We start from the raw sequence: 12,137 nt of genomic DNA on the forward strand, positions 1-12,137 counted from the left end.
ACAGCCGCTGGTAACACCTGGATGGAGCTGGTTACGAATCAACTGCCTACGGAGGCGATGTGTCACACCACCTAGGCCCTGAACGTTCCAGCTGACGATCCTCATCAACGAGAGGAGGTCGGGTGAAAAACCTTACCCAAAACCTTACCCGACCTAGTGGGATGGAGACAATCCTCTCCAGCGAAAAACCCCTCCTATCAAGTGGAGGAAAATCAATAGGAGAAAGAATCCCCACACCTTCATAGGGGGAGGCCCTGTCTATAGAAATCCCAACAACATCCTCCTCTAAAGTGGAGGGAACAAACTACTACGCCATATCAAACTTCGCAATCTCGAATCATGTATGGAACCGGAGTGCGAAGAATCCGTGTACTTGGTGGTGTGGAAGAGATAACCCCCTTACCTCGATCGAGAGAGTTAACATGATGATGCGTAGAAGAAGGGGGTTGCTCAGGTGGAAGGTCAGGGAACTGAGTATTAGCATGAGTGTCAGTTCTGATTCTCTCCACGGGTGAACCATGAATGGGTGACCCCTCCTGCTTTGCAACTGGGGGAATGGGGGCCACCACATCAGCACCTGAAACTATGAATGGGATGTCACTTGTCTGTAAATAAGAATGGTTTGTGGCACCAACGGCGGCGTCCTATGGCAAAGTAGGAGCTACAACCCTCATTGGTACCCAGCGTGGGACCGCAGGAGTAGGACGTGCTGAAAGTCTTGGACATGCTGGTACTAAAGGGTTTTGGGTGAGTGGCTGGTGCCGAAGGTCTAGGACAATCTATCGGAGGTTTGGTACCACATGTTGAAGGTGCAGAACGTGCAGTCGGTGTTGAAGTAGTGGTACAAGGACAAGTTGCACCAGAAGACCTTTTAGGTATTTTCCTTTTTCTTGGGCAATCTCTAGCGAAATGGCTAGGAATCCCGCATATCCTGCACTGGTCTTATCTCCCTGCTATCTCTACCCTCTGTTTGAAGAATGAGCCATCGGGGCACTGGAGCATGATATGGTCATCCGTCAAGTTAGGGTAAAAAACAATGACCCTAACTCGTGGAACCCCATGAGATCTGATTGCCTCTACTAGAGGGCATGCTAGGGAACCGGGGGGGGGGGATCTCTTTGACCAAACTGAACACGACTCCAATAGAAGCAAGGAGTCGATGGTAAACCTGTGGGAGGCTAGGGAATCTGATGAAAAGAGAAGTGACCCAACTATCCTTCTCCACAGGATCAAAACCCAAAGAAAAGGCCATCAAGAAAATCCTCCGAGTGCTAAGTGCCAATGGACTGGCCTTGAGCACTGTAGTAGCAGCTGAATCCGGAGAGTTAAAGACCACCTGGAAGAAACCTCGTCCTAGCAAGCAAACATCTTTCAAGTGACTTGCGAGATCTCAAAGTAATGCAGACAGCATCCAGTCCTTGGCTTGTAATTTGGAAGGATGGGACCCATGGATACGTGCGAAAAGAGAACTGGAACACTCAATCTCAATGTCTTTCATGAGCTGTTGCAACTCGTCGGTGGAAGCGGACGTTTTCGGCGGCTGGTGGAAGTGAACGTTGATTGACTGAATGGGGATCCATCCGTCGATCAAGGTGGTGAGGCCGACTCAAACACAATGTGCTCCATCCGACCCATTCTGTGAGCTAAGGAGAGACCGTAAAGAGTAGGGAAGAAGGGGGGATGAGTAGGGGAGAGGAAGAGCAATGAGTAGGGAAGAGGAGGGGAGAGGGGGTGCGGGGATAGGATGAGCAGGGGAGAGGAGGGGAGAGGATGAGTGGAGCGGAGGTAGAGGGAGAGGGTAGGGGGGTTACGAGGGGTAGGCGGAGAGGGTAGGGGGGCTAGGAGGGGCGGGGGAGAGAGTACGGGCAAGAGGTGGGCTGAGGGGGTGCGGGAAGGAGAGGGAGAGGAAGAAAGGGGGATGGCTGAGGGGAGGGGCTGAGGTGAGAAGAGAGGGAGGAGGAGAGAGAGATGAGGGAGAGGGGCCAGGGCTGAGGCAGAGGGAGGAGAGGCTAAGTAGAGGGAGGGGCTGAGAGAGGAGGGCGGCACAGGTCGGGGATCTTTTGGCTGCTAGGCGCATCACTTCTTTACATTGTCCATCTTGTTCACATACGAGGGGCAGTCCTTCATCTACTCTGGACTTGCTTGGTTGCCCATGACTTTATTTCTAGATTGGGGACTTATCTTCATGCCCAGTTTCGTAGCATTACCTTTGGAAGGCAGTTTTGGTTGTTTGGGAGATATCTCTCACACACACGCACACACATTTTTTGTGTGAAAATTTTTGAGACTTTCTATTACAAAGTAACTATCCCAAAAACGGGATGTGCCAAAATACATCAGGAGAAGATCTCACTATATGACAAGTATACATCAGAGTCTATGTAATGAGTCTACAAACAATCAAGGAGAGATTGCTGCAAGGAGCGCCTGAAAAAGGAGAAAGTAGGATCACAAAAGACTTTGATTTCTGTCCTTCCGTAGAGTCCAGAGTGCCCAGTAGCGAACCCAAGTGAAAAAACGATCAAACTCCTCTTTGAGTGGGTGAATCCCAAAAAGCCAGAAAAACTTTCCAAAGGTAGCTTTAGGAAATCACACACATGCATGCACATTTGTGTGTGCATCATTTTAAGTGACCAAGTGACATTTTCATTAAATGTTTTCAGGACTTCATTCATAGGTTCAATGTTTAGGATAACAGTTTACTGAGAGAAACTATATCAGCATAGACCTTAGTTGAGCAAACTAACACGTGCTCTTTACTCCCGATTTTTTAAAAAACTCTTTGTAAGGCTATGGCTCTCTGCAGTTTCAAAATCATCACAGAAATTTGAAGTGAAATCAGCAGTAATGATGCAATTAAGATTACGAAGGAAGGAATCATAAATTTTCTTCCTTTATGGTTATTCTGATTTCAGATTTTGAAGTATACCCTTTACGTGTTGTAATTATGGCACCCTTCAGGCCGTCGTGAGTTCTCTCATCCATTGCAAATACAATAACCTGTTTCTATTGCTTTTAATGTTGAATAATATGATTTCATTATCTAAAAATATGCAAGGTATAATGAAGTTAACACCTTAATGAATGTGAAAGAGTTGACAAATTACGGAGTTAAATAAGATAAAAGAAACAAATTCTCATTTCCAACTCCACATATGACAAAAATTTCGATGAATGAAATTTCAGATTTGAACTCAAACAAGCTCTTTCTTTCTACGGAGATAACGTGAAATTTATGGAAGGGTCTCCCACCTGCCAAGCAGACCTAGAACGTGTCAATGTAACAAAGGCTGCTGCTATCTTGCTTCTTGCAAATGCAGATGCAAAGGTAGTAATTTATGGAGTGATAAATCATGAGATTTAAGGAAGCATCTTTAGTTTTTATCATGGTCAATATCACATACATTTTACAAGGGTGTTTTTGTTATCCACCTCAATCCCACCCCTTTATCTGAGTTTGGCTCAATTTTATCAAAAGAACCGGAAACTTTGTACTAGAATTGTCAGGAACGTGGGGAGGCCTCAACTTGTCATTTGTTGTAGCATTTAAAAAATGTTGGGGTTTTGAGAAAATTGTAGCTCTTGTAGCCCCTTGTGCGAGCTCAAAAATCAGTGACCAGGTGCTCCTAAAGAAGCATAGGGGAAATATCATATCATATGATAAAGTATAGTCTTATCAAGGTATATAAGATTCCGAGCTGCCTTGAACCACATCAGAACCATTGGGCCGGGGCTCTAGCAGTAAGCACAACCATGCACGTAGAAGTCAATATTGCTGGTTAACTAAGGAGTAAATAAGCTCTATCGGCAGCCACCACAACTCAATGGCATGTACCCAGACTTGCGTAGTTTTGAGAGAAGGTTTTCCACTCGAATTTGTATGCAATCGCTCAAACAAAGTTCCCATGTTTAAGGAGGTTTGAAAAAAGACACTGAGAACAAGTGAGAGAATGAGCGTGCACAACTAAGAACACTCATGATGCTATGCTTGACCGTGTATCAAGTATACTTGTTCTACCCTTAATTCTTGGTGATTTGAGCGACTAGGACTCCTTCATAAGCTATAGGATGATATACAATAATAGGAGCTTGTATCCTTGAGGCTCTCATGCATTTTGTCAACAAACTATGTTCCATCCACCAATTGGATGCTGTAATTGCTAGACTAGGAATATTTCCTTTGGTAAACAATGTGCTCTCTTTCTCTCTCTATGCGTCTACTTCTTTGCATTGTATGTTGTATAGATCTAAAATCTCCCTACTTCCTTGTCACTTACTCGATATATCATCTGTCAAACTATGCTCCTTGACACACATAGGCTAGCTAGATAACACATGAAGCTCATGTCACCCCTTTTGCAAGAGGAGAGACTATTCATCACCGAAGTACGTCCAGTTTAGAAGCTCCTAAGATAATTTAGAAGAGCCCCCATATGTCACCACTTTTGTAAATGTTCCAAGAAAATAATAAAGTTCGTCCATTTGACTGTCGTTAAAGAGTTTTTATTTGGGTCAAAGTTCTTTTGACTTTGGTCAAACCATTGACTAGGGTCAAAGAGGCTTGACTGCAGTCAAGGAGACTTGGTTTTGGCCAAGGAGGGCTGACTTTGGTCAACCAGAGAATTTGTGCTGACTACGGGGTCAGAAAGACTTGACCAAGGTTAAGTGATTTGACTCCAATCAAGGGTCTTAATTATGCTCAATAGGGTTGACCGCGATCAACTAGAGTATTTTTATGTTATGTGCACTTGGTGGGGATGCCCATAGTGACTAGGATTAGTCTAGAGATTTCCATTTGCATGCAAAAAGGCTAACGGTTAATGGGTGCCATGGCTACGTGCATTTAATTAATTGTTGCAGGTACAAAAGAGTGGTTTGTCGCCCTATGTTTTTGGAGCCTAGCAAGCAGCTTGTAAGAAGTCCATGTGACCTTGGGCCTACAAAGGCTCCATAGTTGCCAACTGAGTGGAATGTAATTACCAAGTAGTCTAGAATTATGACAAGTGGCATGTTGCCAAGCTGGGCAGTTGGGCCTTTCCACTCCCATGTAATTTAATTCAGCTGTGGATGCTGTCATGCACAGCCATAAGATGCAAGTTATGTGCATGCTTGCTCCCCTCTTTCTTTTCACTCAGCAATCAATAAGGATATTATTTCGTCTGCATTGATTTTGTTTTCATGAAGGCAAAGGGGATATTTTTTTTGCATTGGTATTTAAGCAAGGTTTGCATTGGTATTGGAGCAAGGTTTTCTCTCTTTCCCAAGAGCGCATGGTCATCAGATCGATTGAGGAAACTTGAGGTAAAATTGCATTAGCAGAGTGACCACTGTGTACCGGGCGATCATTCTGGTCACTTATGCTCCTCAATGCTGTGAATTGCTTGTGGCGTGCAGAGTCAAATTTCTAGTGAGTTGAATTGCTTGTGGTAATTGCAAAATCGTGGTACTTGCATTGGTATCCCCTCGCTGGTGGTAGGCAACTCCTCTAGATCCATAGCGGGGCTTGCTCTGGCTGCGGGTAGCTATCAAGCTGCCTAAAGGCAGTGCACTGCTGCTCAAGGGCAGCGCACTGCCTCAAAGTCTACTCTTAGGCAACAAACTGCTGCTCAAGGGCAGCACACTACCCCAAAGGCTGCTCACAGGTCGCACAAATGATATAGCAGATGCCCTAAGGCAGCATATTGCATCAGAGCGTTAAGACACATCTGGTACAGGTAGTTTATGCCTAAGCATTTCAGAGACCATGTCCTCCTCAGCTGGGAGAGTTTGCATATGGATGGAGGGGATACATAAGAGATCTACAATCAATTGTTTTGGGATGCCTATTTGCAGGTTGCTCCTTTCAAGGTCTCTAAGAGAACCAGCTCAAGAAGTATAGGGCTGGTCTGAATTCTAATATACAGGTTGTGGTTAATACCCAGCGCCTTAAAGGCATAGATGATATTATGCCTTTCTTGGTCCTGTCTGCTAATATTCTTGCAGGTACAGGTACAGTGCAGATTGTGAATGCTCGAGAGGTGGTGAGAGGGCCTTGAGGTAATGAGGGGGCTGGCCACCAAGGTCAGCTTTGATGCCTAGCAGCTCAAGGCTGCTTCACAAGCAGCGCACAGCTGCTTTCGGTGCCCCCTTATGGCGAGGCTGAGCAGCCCGTGGGGCTGCCTTGAAGCTCTGGGGCTAAGCTGTCCCTTGTGTCCCGATAGCAGGTCAGTCCTGCGACCAATGAGAGCGGGGGGGCTCCTGCAGCAGCAGCTCCTTCGATGGTGGAGAGGTGCAGCCTGGGTGACGACCGCGACAGCAGCGTGGGGGAAGGGGGGGCGCGGCAGCATAGGCAGCAAGCATGGAGGGGATGTAGGCGCAGCGGGCAGCAAGCAGTGCAGCAGGAGGCGTGGCAGAGCTAGGCAGAGGCATGGCAGAGAGGAGAGCGGAGAGCAAGGCGGGGAGCAGAGCGATAAGCAAGGTGGGGGGCAGAGCTGCGTGGAGAAGCAGCATAGTGGGGAGAAGAAGCATCATGGCGGGGAGGTGGAAGCAGCATGGCGGAGAGAGAGAGAGAGAGATGAAGACAAGAGAGAGGGAATCGCTGAAGTTAATTGATTGAAAGCAAGTACATGGTATGTCATTTTTTAGGTAGAGGATGCCTTATCTTCCCACACACACACATCACTAATGATGTCGGTGAAGAGAATCTCACAGACTTCATAAATGATGCCACACCAAGTCATTTCTTCATAAATCTTGCAAGATATTATACAACTCTAAAGAGTCAGTGGGTTAGATGCAATAGAGACTCTCAAGGAGCCCTACGCTGAGTGGGATGTGGCATTTGCCTTTGGTTCACTGAGTATGGCATAAAGTTGCAAGATTTTGCTCCTCATTGGTTTTCTCTGGCTAGTACAGCTTGTCAATGTAGTAACTCTTCCTCTATAATCTGGCAACTACAGCCTGTCAAAAATAGAGCTCTTCCTCTACATATGGATTTTTTTCACTCCACTCATCCTTGAATACAAATCCATTCCATCTCTACAACAACTTCATTTTGTTTCCCCCGAGGAAAGGACTTCTACAAGTATGAAAAAAACCGCGGGAGCAAGCTCAAGGCAGAATACATCATGCTAGCATGAAAAAAACACGCTAGAAGGGTCCCAATAAAAAGCTCCTCAGAGCGACCAAGAAAGAAACCAAGGCTGAGCCTGATAGTGCCCACCTCAAACTTGCTGTGGACTCCGAGAAGAAAGGGGAGCTCATCCATTCATTTCGGGTATTTGGTGTCTGCATTTGGTTCTCTCGCACCTCTATGCACAGTTCCACATGATGACCTTGTTCTTGTAAATGGAAACATATACAGTGAGTGTTTATCCACGGATGAATCATTACATCCACTCTCAAAATCCCCTTTCAACAACCTTTATAGCATTCATCAAAATATTTGTGTCATCTCGTGTCATCTCAACCGCATGCTGCTGCATACATGCACTTCTAGATGTTTCCTTGCCAGGTTAACAGCAAAGAAAATCTAGGATCTAATTGAAGTACTTGTATTCTAAATTGAAAAAGCTAACAAAATGTGATTCACCTTAAAAAGACATGCTTCGCAGGCTCAAAATCTTGTATCCCTTGACCAGCCAAATGTTGTTCAATCAGGTATTTTGTGGATTAGTCCGTCATCATCTCTCTCAAATCATTTAAAAACTTTTGTCAACCGTTATCCAAGTACCTTTATTACTAGATTGCCTCCTCCAACCATGGTTAACTGTTAGGATTTTCAAAGCACTTAGACATGTAAAGAAAGTCTTCTAGGTGATAAGGGGTGGAAGGTTTCACAACCATTGAATTATTTTGACATTCTCTTGTGAGTTGCAATCGGAGGGATCCTCCTACACCAAATAAATCCACATTGCATGAAAACATTTTCTCCAATTCAATTACAAACTTAGCTGATGATGTGGTTGTATAGGAAGTTTTAGAGTGCCTGAACTACAGTTCCTTGTGCATAGCATAAATTTTATAAATTTTCTGATATTTGACTTCCAAGCTGTAGAAATGGCTGCTTGAGGTATTTGTGAGATCTAAATGAAACTCAAATTTGGCACTTCCATCTACTGTAAGTCTGCAATTAACTGTGAATACTAAGTTTTCGTGAAAAATATTCGTAGAGCAAGATGGGATAAATGTGCATTCAACACTGATGATCTTGTTTCTGTTACTCTGAGCATACAATGTGCCAAATTCAATTGAAGAATTATGTAAGTGTCTTGCTTTGATTGCCAAGAATTATGTAATTGTCTTGCTTTGATTGCCAAGAATTATGTATCTCTCTTTCATAAATTAGATGTTACGATGTTATGGTTCATTTCTGTCAATAAATAATAAAATCAGACTCAAACAGTTCTTTGGAGGTTCTTTGCCAGTTTGATGCACTTGTATTGTTGGAATGGAGAATTGAGGTTCTCATGAAAGATTTGATAGACCTTGTTGCTCAGTGTTTACTTACACAAAGATGTCTATTTCCCTGATTCATAGGACACAAAATTAGAGGATGCTGCACAGATTGTTAGAGCCTTAGCAGTGCAAAGATTCTGCTCAGGGAATGTGCGGGTTATTGTGGAGGTGTTAGAACCAGCGACTCAAAGTAGTGCTGTCTGGGGTGATCCTTGCAAAAGCTGTATAGAAGTTGTTTGTCCAGCAAAAATCCATTACAAGATATTATCTCGCAGGCAATCTATGCATGCTCTCCTGTATAGATTTATGCTGTATCTATTTGTAGAGCAATTTTGCAGCACAAAAAGCAAGACAGTTCAGTGACCCTTTTTTACTGGTGTTAATATGCAGCTTCTATGTTAAAGGGCTTTACACTTTCATTACAAACTTGTTCACGTCTGGCATTCAGATGAAACAGACAGTGTCAAATAAGTTCTTGTCAGAGTATCTGTGCAGCTTTTCTAGTGAGATTTATCCTGTCATCCTTCCAAGTGTATTCTATGGCTTACTATTTGAAGAGGTTGTTTGATACATTGCATACAATATATAGTATCACTCTTTTTGGATAACATTGTGGATTATATCACTTTATTATAAGCACAAAGACATAACACTTTCCTGGCAATGTAATGGAGAGGCTCTTAACACTTATTCACAATTATCTGGAAATTTCCTTTTGGGAGAGAATTAATAAAACAGGTCTGTTTTGAAAGAACAATTAATATAAGAATTGTCTTATTTCAGGTAGTGGAGTTCATATATACTGCATATGATGTCGTGCTCTTTGGCCTAGATATTCCCATAAAAAATGAGTTTACTGGGGAGACTACTCGCACAGTTTTACTCTATCCTAGAGGCCATTTCATAGACAATGATGACATTGGACTTGTTATTTCCTCTGACCTTAATGCTGTGTTTTCAATATCGAAGCTTGCTCAAAAGATGTCTGAAAGGAATATTTTTCAAAGAGTCTGGAGTTTCACAAGAAATGTTAGTAAGAATGAGGATACAGCATCAAAGTTATATCTTTTGGAAGAAGTCAGTTCAAAATGGACCTATAAAAGATCAAGGTATTCAATCACAAGAGAAATTTTTTTAGAAGCAACTGATGGCAACGTAGATGTTAGTGCCAGAGCTGAGCCTAGCAGCCCTCATGGTCATGGAAAGCTTAAAAAGCATCTACTCAGCATTATTTATAGATGCTTGCTTGAGCAAAGTGGAAAAGGTATACCTTACTGGATTAAGTCCACTAATATCATGGATGATCAAAAGGAGTCTCTGAACTTCAAAGAAGGTTTATCTATCCAGTTAGCAGCAGAAGAGTTGCTTGCATGGCCTCCTAGTCCGCAATATGGTAGACCACATCCAGCAGTTTTTGAGAGAAAAACGGATGTCATATTACAAAACTTACAGGACCGTACAATATCTATTGTTGACCTTCAGAAGCCACATCTTCTTCTATGCTGCCATGGTAGCTGGCCTACTAACATGTACTACCTTCTGGCAGGCCTTCGTACACCCATTTTTCCCAAACCTCCTGTTGTTATTTTGTACCCCAAGCAACCTTCAGCTTTCCAGTGGGGATCAGTGGGAATATTTGAAGACGTTTTCTATTTACAAGGATCACCATTGTATGAATTGGATCTCCTTCGTGGAGGCGTTCTTCAAGCAGGTTCGATATTGTGTAATTACATATCTGATAAAGGATATAATTTTGTGTAGTCTTTTTTGCTCGAAATGTTGAAAACTGACCCCATTAATTGTATGCAGAGAAAATAGTTGTTCTTGGTGATCAGGGTCCACTGGTTGATATTAACAACGTTGCAAATGTGGAAGATGATGGAGGCACAAAAAATTCCTCCTTTGCATACACAAGTGATGTGGACAACATAGTGATTGTAGCTAATATTGAGCAAATTATTGGCAAAAGAGCTAGTAATTTGATAGTGGAAATGCAGCATGTAACTGCTCTTCATTATCTACAACCTCACTTCCCAATTTGCAAGGAAATTTTTTCAGTAAAAGACTACAAGAGGAATCCCAATGGACTTTTCCAATTCACCCCTCCCTACATGGAAGGGAAAGCTGTGTCTAGCAGTATGCTTGGTTTCTTGTTGTAAGTGTTCCAACTCATTTTACTTGGACATATATTCATGTGTGGTAGTTGATGTAAGGGAGCCTTCATGCATTTTCATCGCACAATAGAGGACGTAATTGTTAAGCAACTGTTAAATGTGCAGGCGGTTTATGTTCTACAATAAAAATACAATCCCCATAATAGAGCAGCTGGTTGATGGAGGGCCTGTAAAATTTTACAAAGGACTAAGCAGGGAACACATAAGGATTCTGGATCAAATCCCAGTTCCAATGGAATATATAAATCTTTCCTACTCTAGGGTGTTTCTAGAGCTCCTTACTCATCATAGGATGCTGGCATTGGGCCTGTACCGTGCCAGTGGCACATTAGGCTCCATGGCACCCTATGTGTATACAAACCCACAGAAAGATGCAACTGTCAATCCAAATGATCTTCTATTCGTCCTCAAGTAATAAGGTATGTTGAGATATTTTGGCTTCATGAAAGTAATTTTCATCATGAACTTCGAAAGTGGCAGTGACCTTTATGGCTCTTGATGGATCCCTTGTCCACCCTCCTCACACATTGACAAAGTATTTGGATAGATTCTACACACACTTTGATGGCCATTTGGGTGAACATGCAAGGGTCTTTCCGGGTGGCATCTTCCAGGAGGACTATTTTCCTCAGGTATTGGAGTGGCTCCCCTTTTTTCTCCGGGAGTCCGCCACTGCATTTTCAGCCTCAACCTTGGTGCTTTACTAGCTCTTCTTGATGAGCAGATTGTTTGGCCACTCAGGGCATTTTGTTTTCCATGCTTTGCATGATGTATTTCTTGAGCCTTGGACTTGGGGTTTTTTTCATAACTAATAGAAGCCTTTTCATTGTGATATTGACCTCCACTCACTATATCACCTTGGATGTCAATAACATCACTCTGTTACAGTCTCTCTCCGGTCTCCAACATCTCTTTTTGGACAATCTAATGTGCACGTTGCAGGCAGTCATTGGAGATGATACGGTAGATATTTAATCACAGATTAAGTCAGAGATAATTTATTCTGCTGTTGTTCAGATTGTAGACTTTTGTTAGAGCATGGGATTATGACTTCTTCCGATTGACGGCTATGGGCCATGCCGTGATTCATTATGATGGCTCTCCTTAGCGTCTTTTCTTTTGATATCGCTCAGGGATGACACCCAGATGCTTTTTAATTTGTATTTTCATGTTGAGTGTAGGAGCTTTCATCTCTCCTCATGTTGTAATTTTTAAGGTTTGGGGCTAGCTTTTTCCCTCCCATCACCTGTTATTTATTGAAGCATTATACACTTTCTTTTTATTTTAAAAAAATTTGGCAATCATTTAAAATGAAGGATAGCATTGCAGTTTAAAAGGAAATTTTAATTTTAAAGCTATTTAAAAAGTAGGAAAATGGTATCCTTGCAGAAAAATGGAAATGGGTTTTGCCTTTATTAAAAATCCGAGAGATCCTCTCTTAAAGCTCGCTCTTGAATGAGAAGTTTGTAATATTTGTTAGGGCATTTCCCTTCATGTCAAGTATTTTCACTATGTATATTAACCTTA

General features: G+C 42.7%; 1 protein-coding gene across 1 annotated transcript in view; it reads left to right on the forward strand.

Annotated features, from left to right (window-relative positions):
• Positions 1-11,512, forward strand: part of LOC147906155 (uncharacterized) — a 118,712-nt gene extending 107,200 nt beyond the window's left edge. Inside the window, exons 8-14 of the mRNA XM_087376700.1 lie at positions 2,916-2,967; positions 3,187-3,328; positions 8,518-8,711; positions 8,827-8,995; positions 9,220-10,147; positions 10,246-10,591; positions 10,716-11,512. Coding sequence (XP_087232826.1) covers positions 2,916-2,967; positions 3,187-3,328; positions 8,518-8,711; positions 8,827-8,995; positions 9,220-10,147; positions 10,246-10,591; positions 10,716-11,025 — 2,141 coding nt within the window. The 3' untranslated portion in view covers positions 11,026-11,512. The remainder of the gene's footprint in view (positions 1-2,915; positions 2,968-3,186; positions 3,329-8,517; positions 8,712-8,826; positions 8,996-9,219; positions 10,148-10,245; positions 10,592-10,715) is intronic.
• The last annotated feature ends 625 nt before the right edge of the window (positions 11,513-12,137 follow it).

Source organism: Dipteris shenzhenensis, chromosome 1 (assembly GCF_047967505.1).
Source record: "Dipteris shenzhenensis isolate YYH24624 ecotype China chromosome 1, Dip_SZ_1.0, whole genome shotgun sequence".
NCBI lineage: Eukaryota > Viridiplantae > Streptophyta > Polypodiopsida > Gleicheniales > Dipteridaceae > Dipteris > Dipteris shenzhenensis.